General features: G+C 39.8%; 1 protein-coding gene across 6 annotated transcripts in view; it reads right to left on the reverse strand.

Moving 5' to 3' along the window:
* The window catches only part of LOC126367486 (RNA-binding protein Musashi homolog Rbp6), a 516,475-nt gene that overhangs the window by 269,613 nt on the left and 233,847 nt on the right, over window positions 1-13,015 (reverse strand). For all 6 annotated transcript variants that reach the window (XM_050011016.1, XM_050011019.1, XM_050011015.1 and 3 more), the window contains exon 5: window positions 5,206-5,247. In XM_050011016.1, coding sequence (XP_049866973.1) covers window positions 5,206-5,247 — 42 coding nt within the window. The remainder of the gene's footprint in view (window positions 1-5,205; window positions 5,248-13,015) is intronic.

Consider the following 13,015-nt stretch of genomic DNA (forward strand, 5'->3'; position numbering starts at 1 on the left):
GGACAAACAAAACTCAATCTCAATAAAGAGTATGCACTAGCCCCTGATTACGAACACTGGAGCAAAAAGAACCCGGTTCTCCACTACCCGCCTGTGATATTTCATTTTTTGTCACAGCGAATGCTGAGATTTTCGATATTAGATTAGACTGATTTGTAAAAGCATGCGAGAGCCCGAACAAAATTTTACCATTCCGTTTTAGTAGCCGGGCGCAACGTTTATCACGGAAAGGGCACAGCTGCCTTATATTGTTGTAATATAAAATCACACAAAAACTTGAAGCAAGGGATGATATACGCGGTCCTTATAAAAATATTTCATCATAACGGCGACTTATAAAAACTTCATACGTTACAAAGGCTAAAGTATTAAGTAATTGTTGACAAGAAGCACGTTAGGAATTTATAAAATATACTTATATGAAAACCAAAGTTGCGAGATGGTTCCAACATGATTAAATGCAATTTCTTCGCAAGTATGCTCCCTCAGACGGTGAACTTTTCGTTCGCAAGGCCATGTTCTTGACTCCTGATCGTGGGAGGTTCTCTATTTTTACGCATAAAATTTTATGTAATAATTTACCTTGGCATAATGTTACTTGTCCTATTATTAGTTACGCATAGTATTAATTTGTCATAACTTTTTAAGCATAATTTTGAAACTCATAATTACTATAAGCATAATAATTAATGACAATAATGATATATAAGCATAATTATTATAAGCATAAAAACTATACTCCGAATAAGAAAAGTTTTGGCACAACTTTGAACATTTCCGAAACTTACTTTTTCCTTGGCTGCATTTGGTTTATGATTGTGACTTTTTATATTTTTTGACTCTATTTCATGCTGTTGGTCATCATTCAGCATACTTTTCGTGTGTAAGATAAACATGCTGGCGGCGTAGGGGTGGCCCGAGGGCTACCCCCGCCGCACCCTAACCTACTGTTATGCCTTGTAAAAATTATGACAAAACACTATTATTCTAAAAAAGAATTATGGATATACATACCTATTTATATGCGAATCAAATTTATACCAACAAATATTAGTCCAAAAATAAGTTATACTTAACAAACCAGTATTCGTAGATGTTATTATGGGAAAGTACTATTATGCTTAAAAACGTTATGCGAAAAGGATTATGATAATTCAAATTATGACAAAACCATTTATGCATTTTAAGAGAATCCCTCGTGAGACGATTGTGAAAGTATTAAAGGGCGAGCGTTTTACGTTGTCAGGTGAAAATAGTACGAAAAGTTACAAGTCTTTCGAAACCGCAGTTTTACCGCGTCACGTTATTCCCGAACTTGCCTAGCGTGCGATACACTTGTTTTGTTTGTGTATCCCGTACCCGTTCAAACTAAATTATTTGCTCTAACGTTTAGATCCCAAACCGCAAAGTTTTGAAACTCAAAACTAGATAAATATCTACCTATCATTTGGCATTCGATTTGAGAATACTTTCTCCGTGACTCAATACTTAGTTTAGGTATCTAAAATGAGTCTACTACATAAAGTTTGGTTTACGTGTCGTGATGACTTTACGTTCAATAGAAATGAAGGGACTTCGGTAAAACGTGTGGCCGCGTCATTTACACAGTAGCTAAAGATATCAAAGATCGATGCCATCGTTAATATTGCTGGTATTATAAAAGGCGATATATTGTGGAAGGTAATAAAGGTGAGTTCACTAGGGAATGATGAAACAGATGTAGAGAGTGACTTATGGAGGGCCCGGAGCTCATAACTAGCGTCCAGCGGCGCATACTCGTAAGTCCCGCGACCGCAAAGTGAAGCGCAGCAGCGCTTACATCATTCACGGCTGTAATAGCTTGTATTTAACCTGTGTGTACAAAATTAAATTTCATTATGTTTTAATTTTACATAAACTTACAGCACGAATATACGTTACTTTAAAAAGCTAAGAGCAAAATCCCAGGTTAAAATTTGCTCTTCATTTAGAAATATTGTGTTAAAAACGTGCACTGCGGTTGTTGAGCTAAAATATAAAGTATCTATGAAAGACTGTCACAAGTACATCGTTGCGATGATAACGAAGTATCAATTTCAGGAGGCGCTATCGCATTAAAGTCAACAATTTCATTAAATCATCCCTAAATAGTTATAAAGAACTTTGTTATTTGGCTGTCAGTCAGCTTTTAAAAGCCCGACAACAAAGTTCAAACGAAGTAATTAAAAAAGAAAACACAAAATACTTACAAAGTCGGAAGCTCGGCTCTCTTCACTTAAATTACTTGCGATTACACCGACAAAACGTTTAATGAAACACGTTAAGTCGCGCCAACTGGGCCCGCGCCGGCCGCGCCGCCGCGCCACCGCGCCACCGCGCTGCCATACCCTCCATGTCTGCCATACTTGCCCAACTTTGCCACTTACTGCGGTAGGTGGCGGGTAGTTTTTCCTCAAATATCTTACCCGTAAAGAGAGTTGGAACTACTTCTGCAAAGTCCATTAAAGAGTATAAACTCACGCCACGGTGATTACAAATGCCACCGATTTTGGCGAACGTTTCGGGGTCGATTAGAGCTTTTTAATTGAAATTACTGAGATAAACTTTGGACAAACGTCTTGTCTAATGTAGCCCTCAAAGTTGGTACTAGAGATCGTCGTAAAAACTGTAAGTTAGAAATGATTGTTTTCGATCTAAAAAAGATAAGTTTACGGAGCATGTTCAATGCGGATAGATGACGCAACTTTGATTGATATCGATCGTAGACTATTTTAGTCACGGACTATTTTCTGTACTTACTAACTGTAACTTACGGTCTGAAAGACAAATGGATGATACGTTTCTTTTAGACACAGATTAAAAAGCCACATCCGCGAAAATTAAATGCGAATAGAAATTATTTCACGGTGAGCGAGCGCAGTGCTCCATATAAATATGTAAGCGGAGGAAACGCTGACGTCTGCGTTCCGCTGCGTCGGTGCGGAAACCGCGTCAATTAACTTGGTCGCGATGACATATTAGCCTTTGTTCCCGGCATCCCCGTCGCTGCTCGCTACCCACCGGCATTCGCTCGCAAGAAACTCATAGGTGTAATCCAGATACAAGTAATTTATGACCCGCCGACAACGCAATGCGCAATCCAGCGATTCTTTACGCATCTAATCCGTGCTACCTCAACAGGGCTGCCAACCGCAATATTGAAGTGGCAGCAACCTGCCGGCAACTGCCTTCAATTTCAAACAATATTTTAATATCTGACCGAGTCACCCAACAGATGCTAGACAATTAAATTCCCCAAATCAATTCTAAATTAAATAGATCCACTGTGAAAATACAAAGTTTAGTGACTGTCAATGTCAAACAAAGAAGATGAAAAAAGTTTTTTCTTCCAATTCCATTTTCTTTCACGATTCCTCTTTCACAGTCTCTAAAAGTTTTCAAAATAAGAGGTTTTCGCGAGAGTCTCAATTATCGATAAAGACGATATTAAAAATTCGTTTGTTTTGTTCTTAGCTTGCGCCTGAAGAGCGGTGTCCCCTTTTTTCCATTGTTTGCGTAAGAAGGGAAAGCAGGAGCGGCGACAAACGATAATCAGAAATTTGAATTTCTCCCCCGCAAGTACTGACAAAATCATCCGATTTTGTGCGTCGTTTATCATCGCAATTAATTAGGCGAACAAAAAACTTATTATCTTTGTTTTTAAAGGCATTGTTGGTGTCACCGAACAGTTTGTGCGATTACAAACCTCACTTTATTTTGACTGCCTTCATTTAAATTCCATCTTTCATAAGGTAAATTGTAAAGGCTTTTGTATCGCCTTGTAACGGCGAGCCTGTTGTTATCGTAGACGAATCTATACAGAAACGTCAAAATTTACATACATAGTTACCGTTTGGTGGTGGTATGATGAAGGAACATGCTCTAAATTTATTCGTGAGCATTACTGTGTAACATGTAGAGGCAGTGCTCCCTTAATGTATTCATGTAATTCGCATAGCCGGCATCCCCTTTGACCGGCCACGCACGCCGCGCGCCGCGCCGCGCTGCTGGCCGCCCGGATAGAGTAATATAACGCGATGTTTTAAAACCATCCATCACGTTTAATGTCCATATAAAAGAAGGAGCTGCCGTGCCGACTCTTTCCGCGTATATTTTTGTTATTTGCGTATGGTCTAGTACATATTACTGCATTTTCACTTTCGACTTCGAAATGATTTGTGCCGACAATTTCCTCTATTCGGCCCTTTAAATTTGGCATGGCTTATATTAGATTTCATCGAAGAAGGGTGCCACCCTTGAGTGATATGAAGGTTGAAATATTGAGTAGTAAAGTCGTCACATTTTGAGCTGAAACAACTAGCGCTTAGTTCACCCAAATTATCAATTTAATGCACTTTGTACATTCAAATTCAACAGTCAAATACAAAAGCGAGAGCGTTCCAACTAGCCGTGGCGGACTCAAATAAAACCTCAAGTATCAGCTACTTGAATGTAAAAACGTTGCGATGCGGCCGAGCGGCAGAGGCGGCCGCCAATTTACATTAAATGCGGCTTGCCCCTCCAGTGATAACTCACATTTGCGGACGCTACAAAACCTACATCTAGCCGAGAATTTTGAGCTTCGTTGCTGAGCAAAAACTCTAGTGATTGATAAGCCCATACCGTCAGCACAAAAATCCCTCCCCACTTAAATATAAACATCACTATTAAACGCGTGTACTATTTTGCTTTTAAAATACGACTTTTATTCTATTACCGTTTTGCCGCCGTATCTGACCACTGTTTTATTTTACCATAAATAATTCAGGCTTTTATTGCTTATTTACTGGGAAAAATACATTATTAACGTCTAGTGAGATTAGCTAAGTGAGTAAATAGAGAAGGAAAAGGGAAATGAACTAAATACGTTGTTATTTGATTCAATCAGACGGCTATCTAGGATACGGACGGGCTCAGGATCACAACCCGCATACTAAATTATCAGCCCTTGGTTATTTATGCATCATGAACTAACATCTTAATAGCGGACGGGAGTTATGTCCAGCCTAAAATAATATTTTGTGTAAATGTTTGAAAATAAACAAGCGGCGTTGAAGCGGTATATGTCGTAACTTCACAGTCCTAGTTGCCGTTTTGAGGCAATTTAATGTTGGAATGAGTTTATTATAACCGAGGTTTAAATTTCAATTTATGCTTTACCACAATACGATGTTATCTAAGGCTTACCTTTGGATGTGCTCTTCTGGGAAAGGCCACTTTGGGATCAATCTGAAATGAAAATACAACATTAGTGTAAGAAAACAGCTTGAAGTAAGAAGATCTCAAAAAAACAATTAAGTAGGTTAAATAAACGTTTCTGAGCAAAGAAATTTTAAAACATTTATTCGCGGTCCAACTAATCACGGGGCGAACGTCGGGCGGGCGGGCGCGCGCGATATATTCGCATCGCCCGTGCACCGCACGGTCCAGCCTTAAAATCCCGGCTGCAAAAAAGCATCGGACTGAAAATCCTGCGCCGTGGTCCTGTCACTCGATTTCGCCTCTCGTCTTTTTCATGTAACCGAGCGCCACTATTTCATACGTGGCAGTGTTTAAGCCCTCAGATTTTCTCCCGGTAGAGAACGGTCGCCCCAGGTCTTTTTGCTCGTGCCTCGACGCGCCGCTGACCGCTATAAACGCAAAATATAAACCCAAAGAAGCTACCTTTGACATTTTTAGAGGTAAAATTTTTCATTTCCACTCGTGCTAGCAGTTTTGTTAAAGGTTTTCTGCACTAGCTAACAGAAATGTTATGCCTTTTGAAACTTGTTGCGTTTTGACGGAGTGAACAGTAACGTAGACATTTACGTGTACGTTATACTCTCGCGAACAAAAGATTAACAAACATGAAACATTAAAGTCGACGTCCTCGGTGCGAATTAAATTACTGCACTCTGTGACTCGAATTGTTCGAGCGAGTGTATTTTCGAAATAAATTTATTAGTGGAGTTGTAATGAATTTTCAAAAAGTTCTTTTAGTGTAGGTATACACAATAGATGCGCGAGCCGTAGGCATCCACGGCCGCGTAATTACGAAGCAACCGTGAGAGAATAATTTAAAAGATTTTGCCCAAGAGGACTGCATTATTACAATATCAGGGAAACGGCTTTACAGCGTCATTCATACATTCTTAATTATTTAATTATCTTCTGAGTGCGCCACGGAATACCGCAGCTGCAGAAAATCCGGCATAATTTGATTAAATTGGATTTTCTCAAAGGGAAATTCCATTTTTGCGTTATAATATTAACGACATAATTGAAGGCGAAGCAGTTAATACAATTGTGTAAAATCTGTTTGAAGGTGGTTTTTAAAAATGTTTTCGGAATGCTTTTACTTCACGCAAGCAATTTTGTAAACGTTGTAAAATGACCACGAAAGTATACAGAGCAAGCAGAAAAATCATAAAACCCCAGATGGTGGCGCTAAAGCGATTAAGCGGGTCGATGATAAATTTTAACGAGTTATTTTAATGGAGGCGATCGCACGCGGCGGCTAGCCCGCACCGCGCCGCCCGCGCCGCGCCGCGCCGATAGAAAAATAAAACGAAACTCTCAAAATACTGTTTTATACGTGACTTCCTCATTTTATTGTGTTTTAGATTTAATGATAATGACTTTGAAGTTAAGCTAGGGCTGCATTGACAGATTAAATGAAGTTGCTATAAGGAAACTGACGCGTGATGTATCTTTTCATTTTATCAGATTAGCATAGCAGAGAAAATGGATAGACGATCTCGATTGTTATTCTACCAAGTTATTTTATTCTCCAATCTCCTGTTGTAACCCTTATAAAATATAAATAAAACGTAAAACATGTAACGCTGTTCCTCTAACCCTCCAAACTCTAGAACCAGTCCGCTATTTAAACATGTTACACTCTATTGTCAATCGATTACGCATAATAAAACCAATAGAACAAACCAATGTACTCGTGCAAAATGATAGCGAACATCGATACGAATGTGACGTTTTGATATGAGCCATTTGCGTGATTACAATCGACGCAGAGGCGCGCCCTAGCTGTGCGGCCGAGGCTCCCCCTACCAACAACTTCCCTGCGATAAAGATTGACATCGCCGCTTTTAAATTTCAAATTATCCTAACTCCACCCCAACAAAGCAAACCAATATCTACCCCAAACCGCAAGTCCTAAGATCCAAATTCTCCCGACCGACGGCGAATTTTAGCGTGTCATCACAAGAAAAGATTGTAGGAGAAAGTACATTAGTGGGATATCACTACTGGTTGGAAAAGAGCATGTTCGCTTATGTTCCGCGATGGCATCGACGTAAAGTCGATTACGTTAAATTTTATATTAAGCAAACAGTCAATATCGATGTCTCATGCGGTTTTAGACGCTGCTAGGTACTTACCTATAGACCAAGTGTATTACTATTACAGGGCGAATAATGGCGCCGTATTTTGTTTGCCGACGTCAGAAACCTTCGTGCATAATGAAGGCTTTTGCTACAACTGAATATTGTTACTTTAGTACCCTTGGTTCCAGAAAATCTTAATTGAATTAGAATAACGCTTGTGAAAAGGAAAAAGTACCTATGTACATAAAATATGAACGTGTTTATTGAGGTGCCTCTGGTGTCAAAATGCTTCCGATATTATAAGACTCTTACTGCATAAAAGAAAATTGCAGGAAATATTTTAACTGATAAAGTGCTGGTAAATAAACAAAGTAAAGAAACAATTTCCGGAAATAGGAAAAAAGCTGCCGTAAAACTTGTTAACTACTTTCTTCGCGTGCTACGGTAAAAAATTGTTGCTCTACACGATTACTGTCAGCGACTCTAGACGCCCTGCTTAGGTTTCAATTAAAATCCCGATAATTAACAAACGTCACACGCTAGGGCGGAGCTAAGGACAAGAAAGTTTAATGACGTGCACTCCAGTGCAAGCGGTAAGTGAATTTATTTACGTGCAGACGACGCGTGAGTGTCGACGGGGCGACGTTAAGTGGGGACCGCATCATTTGCTGCTCAGTCGGCAACGCGCACTCTAAACTCCTCCTAATTGGAACGAATTTGGCTGCAGGTGCAATACTCGACTTGGCTCAAGATTAGGGGCGAGCTATTGCGAGTATATTCCGGCCCGTTCCTCTGAAATATTTGATGTGCAGCGCGACTTGCGGCCACCGCACCGCCACCAGCAGCACTCGGGCCGCGTCACCCACGTGCGCTCCCGCTAACTTGAATTAAATTAAGAACAATATTTACCCTCGCAGCCGAGATAAATGATATTGCACAGTTAAGCCAGAGTTAATGTTTAGTGACGACTTATGTACCCACATTCTTAGAATAAGCTAGTGAAATGCTCCCACGCGAACGCGACGGCTTAATGCAAACCCAGTTGAACAGAAAGAGAAATACGAGTTTACAGTACACCTCACTAGAAAGACTTAACGAGGCGCGACTACACCGCCTAGACAAAATAATAGCTCGACGCAGTTGTTCAGTACCTATTGTTTTAATTGATAGCTTTTACTTCAATACGGAAAAATGCAAACAAGATGCGACCTGATCGGAAAACACTTGACACAGATTGTTTATAAAGTAGGGCTTTGCTTTAACGCTTGAGAAGACAAGCAGTAATGAAACCGCCAGGGAGGGGCTCGACAAACGTCATTACTGGGGCACGCATAAATATGCAAGGCAGGTAACGCACATTTTCATGCGACGTCGCAAGAATTTTATCGCTCGTTTAATTCTGTGAGAAAAAAAATGGGTTTCTTTTCGGTGTAACGCGAGACAAGCGGCCGCGTGGGAACCCGCACACTCACGCTCGGGCCTACCCGCACCTAAGTGCAGCCGAAATATATATTCACCACTTCGCGAGATATTACTTTCTCTTAAATACCGGCGTGGAGAGCGTAAACGGCCGGAAGGAAGACGTAATCTTATCCATCAGTCGAACCGAACCTTATTCGTTAGGCGCTAATGTGGGTCCTTTGTAGTAAGACGTGCGACTATTAACGTGTGTTTTATTCATCCCCCTTTTCTTGGCAGCATGTGCGTTCGTTACAATTGCTGAGGACCTTAATGACATAGTTCGCTTTTCTTAACGCCCTTGTTAATTTGCTTTACATTGAAAGCTTTGCTGCTTTGTGTTGTTTCCTTGTAAGACAATAATAATCACACTGAACAACTTTGAGCAGAAAGTTTCTACACATCTTTACCTGAACAATTCTAGATAGAGAACTAATATTACAATCTGTTATAACAGCCAGTCAGAACTTCGGAACCATCCTCAAATTGGAGACAATACTGTGGAATATTGAAACAAAATCAATTCGCAGTGAATGTAATCCTGGTTTAAGCTTAATATCTGAACTTGGGAATCACGAAGCAGTGGACAATGTGGCCGGCGCTCTCGTGAGACAAAGATTACGCATTGGCCCTCCATCGTTCGAGCTCGCTCGACTAAAACGTTGATAAAACCCGCAATTACCATTATCTAGATGGGACCGGAGAATTATATTCTGTAGATTTAGTATTAAAATAAAACTGCACCTGTTTCAGTTCCACAAATATACGTTCTCCATTGATATGTGCTGATGCACATAGCGAGTTTATCAAATAAATTCATACGTGGGTATCTCTTGATATTAAGTGTGGTACGATTATGTTGAACTCATTCCAAACAGTTTACATTCAGACACAGCTTATAATAATAGGTATATTATTTTCGGCAGAGTTTTTATTTTTATTTAATTGGTTGTCTATATTATTAAATCAGAATAAATAAGTTTATAATTCCAATAGCATTATTTCATGGATAATTTCTCTGCCCAGGCGTATAATTGCAAAGATATTAATTAACAAATTAGTCAATATCTCATGCATGTCGTTAACGCCAGCACCACATCCAGCAAAGAGTTCGCTCCATGGTTGGCATACCGACAGACATCCGGAGCAGATATTTGCAGTCAAAACAGACTTAGGGCGCTTCGTACTGCACTCTGCGCATGTCACTCGGCTTCTGTATTATTTATTAACTCCAACGAGCTTCCGATGTTACTTTATTCCATTGTGCAACTGTATCTACGCCGGTTCCTGATGTCCGAGAACTTTGCGGACTGACACGACTGCGAGAAACTTTTCGTGCATAGAATGAATGCCTGTACGCCGAAAGTAAACATGGACGCGAATACTTTGGTATATTATTTAGCCCGCCGCGAATCCAAACCGGATTGTTCATTATACCGTCCGAATACAAAATGCAGTTTTAAACTAACCGTAGCATATTCTTAAAAGTTGCAATCGAGCGGAATAAGAATGGATAAGATCCATATTTTTGAGTCTCACTCAGAGACCGCGTATCGATATTTATATTTGAGTTTATAAAATGAAATCCAAAGGAATACCTATGATATTGAATATGTTTCAACATTGGAAATCAGTCAGAAATTGAAACCGTGTATACTTTGGTGAAGTGGGCAATGTTATTCGGAGAGCCGGTGCGAGTAAGGCTCTATATTAAGCATTCCTAGCCCCCAATCTCTTCAGGTGGGGCCATGAACTCAACTTCAACTTATTATTTCGGGCCGCATGCGACGCGTTGTTTTTTATCCTACCTTTGTCTAATACGCTTACGTATGTACATATATTTAATCATTTTATTAAATTCCCTACGAGTTTTTTTTTCTTTCTTGGGTGACAGAAAATTATTCTTTTGTTTCGTTCTTTACACTGTATCTGGCAGAAACAGTATTTTTGACGATATTCATTTCGTTTCGTATCATATCGGTAGGTCTATTTTTCACGTTTTAGCATAAAAAGACCGCAATGTATGAAGACAAATAAACTTGTTACAGCATTAATCGTCACCACAATCGGGCCGAAGCGTGGCATTAAAATGACATCAAAAATGTATGTAGGCACTATTTAGATATTCCCGTTTCGCGGTACTCGCGTGCAACCGATATACAAAAGCAACTGGCCCCGTGCCCATTAAAGCAGATTACGGACGAAAAAATCAACGAGCTCTTGGCGTTATGAGTTAATTTTGGAAGAATAACGCAGGCGTCGGTTAGTGTTTCCCTTTATTTGGTGTTCCGGCCGCTCGGTTTGTTTAAACGGGTAATCCGGCGCAAAAACACGCCGAGTCTACATTATGTAGTGGTAGCACACAAATGTGTGTTCGCAATGTTGACGGAGCGTAATCGCCCGACGATAAAAATCACTTAGCGCGTCTAGAGTAACCGCTCCAGACGTTACCACTAACTGCGGCGAGTACTTACGTAACAAGCATGTTTACAACACGGGCTTCTGTTCTTTTAATAAGATATTAGTAACTAGTTTAGCCTCCACTTGCGCTACTTAGCTCCTGGAACCGCGCATTAAAGCTACAAATTGATCTTATTTGTTGAAGAAGTTCTAAGAGCCGCAATCGGGACAGCGGATATTTTTATTCGGCTCTACTGTATCTCCAGTCATACGTTGAGGAAATTATTTCGTTCCATTATTTTTCCTGCCTAGCTGCAATCTTGCCTTAATCCTTTGGCTTGTTGCCATGCCCTTTTACATAGCGCCACAAATGGTTCTTTCATACCTTGTTCGCTGTAGATGTTGAAATTCCTTCTATATTTTAAAGCCGTCGATTTGAAAAAAGTATTCACGTCGCCCACCCGGGCTCAGACGTGTTTACAAGTTATGCTATAATTCAAATAGCGTACTACAGCAAATTTATGCAGTTGCACGGTAACATACTTCAATGGCTGCATTGGAAAGCATTTTATTTCCATGGACGACGGCGACTAGTACCTAGAATGGTATTTTCGAATTCAGCCAGCGCTGAACGTGTTAGGTGGCAATATGAATTTATGATCATGGCGAATTAAATGCGTTAAAGGCGAACGTGATTCGGTGGAATACGCATTGGAATTTAATTAAGCGCTTTTTACACTCCACTGGTCATTGCGGATTTCGCTGTGAAGCTACTTATGCTTTTAAAGGGCCTCACTGTCGCAGTTTCCGGGAACCAACCTACTGGAATATATTCCGTTAACTTTATTACACCCGCTAAAGTTATTTTAAGCATCGAATTTTAATTTATTTTTCTAATCTTACTCTTAAAAAGTTTCATTATTAGCCGTAAAATGGAAAGTAATATTAATAACGGTAACGGGTTTGCGTCATAATTTTTTGCTGGCAGAATTTCTGTTGAAAAAAAGTAAATAGTGCTGCTGAATAGTTAATTTTAGTTGTGCGTTGTCTTGTTAAGGCTTACTAGATGGAATTTAAGAGTCATCCCCCGCTGAACGCAGATCCGGCCGCGACAAAAGCCAACCCAGGGGAGTCGGGATACGGGAAAAGGAATTTTTAATTGGCCTCGAAATAAAAGCCCATACATTTTAGGACAAAAACGCATTTTTCACAACGCCATTCTGTACCGTACAGTGTTTCGTGATTCGTTTTTACATGGTTATTTCCAACGAATGAATGTTATGCGTTCATCAATTATGTAAAACTGAATAAACTCATCAAATGGATTGTAAAATTTAGGAAGTTTATAAGAGGCATATTCATTCAAAATTAAAAAAAAAAACTTTTATTTAAAAACATTTCATGGTAACTATTCAGCAAATTGACCGTTATTTGTAATAAGTAATTGCTATAATTATTTGCATAGTGATTACTACAAGTGATCTAAATAATATTTTATCCTATAAAAGATTATCTTCTCTTCTATGCCGTGAGTTGTGAGATGGAATACCAACCCCATCAACCCTGGTGTCAGAATTATTGTTGAGCCTCTATAGGCCCCTGACATGACTCATATAAGGACTATGTACTTACATCAGTAAGTAATAACCGGAGCCAACGGCTTAACGTGCCTTCCAAAGCACGGTTCATCTTACTTTTTGGACAATCAGGTGATCAGCCTGTAATGTAAATAACTAGGGATCACAAAGTGATTTTTGTGATTTGTCACCACTGGGATTCGAACCCAGGACCTTTGGATCGTGAGCACAACGCTCAAC

Source organism: Pectinophora gossypiella, chromosome 6, assembly GCF_024362695.1.
Source record: "Pectinophora gossypiella chromosome 6, ilPecGoss1.1, whole genome shotgun sequence".
NCBI classification, from domain to species: domain Eukaryota; kingdom Metazoa; phylum Arthropoda; class Insecta; order Lepidoptera; family Gelechiidae; genus Pectinophora; species Pectinophora gossypiella.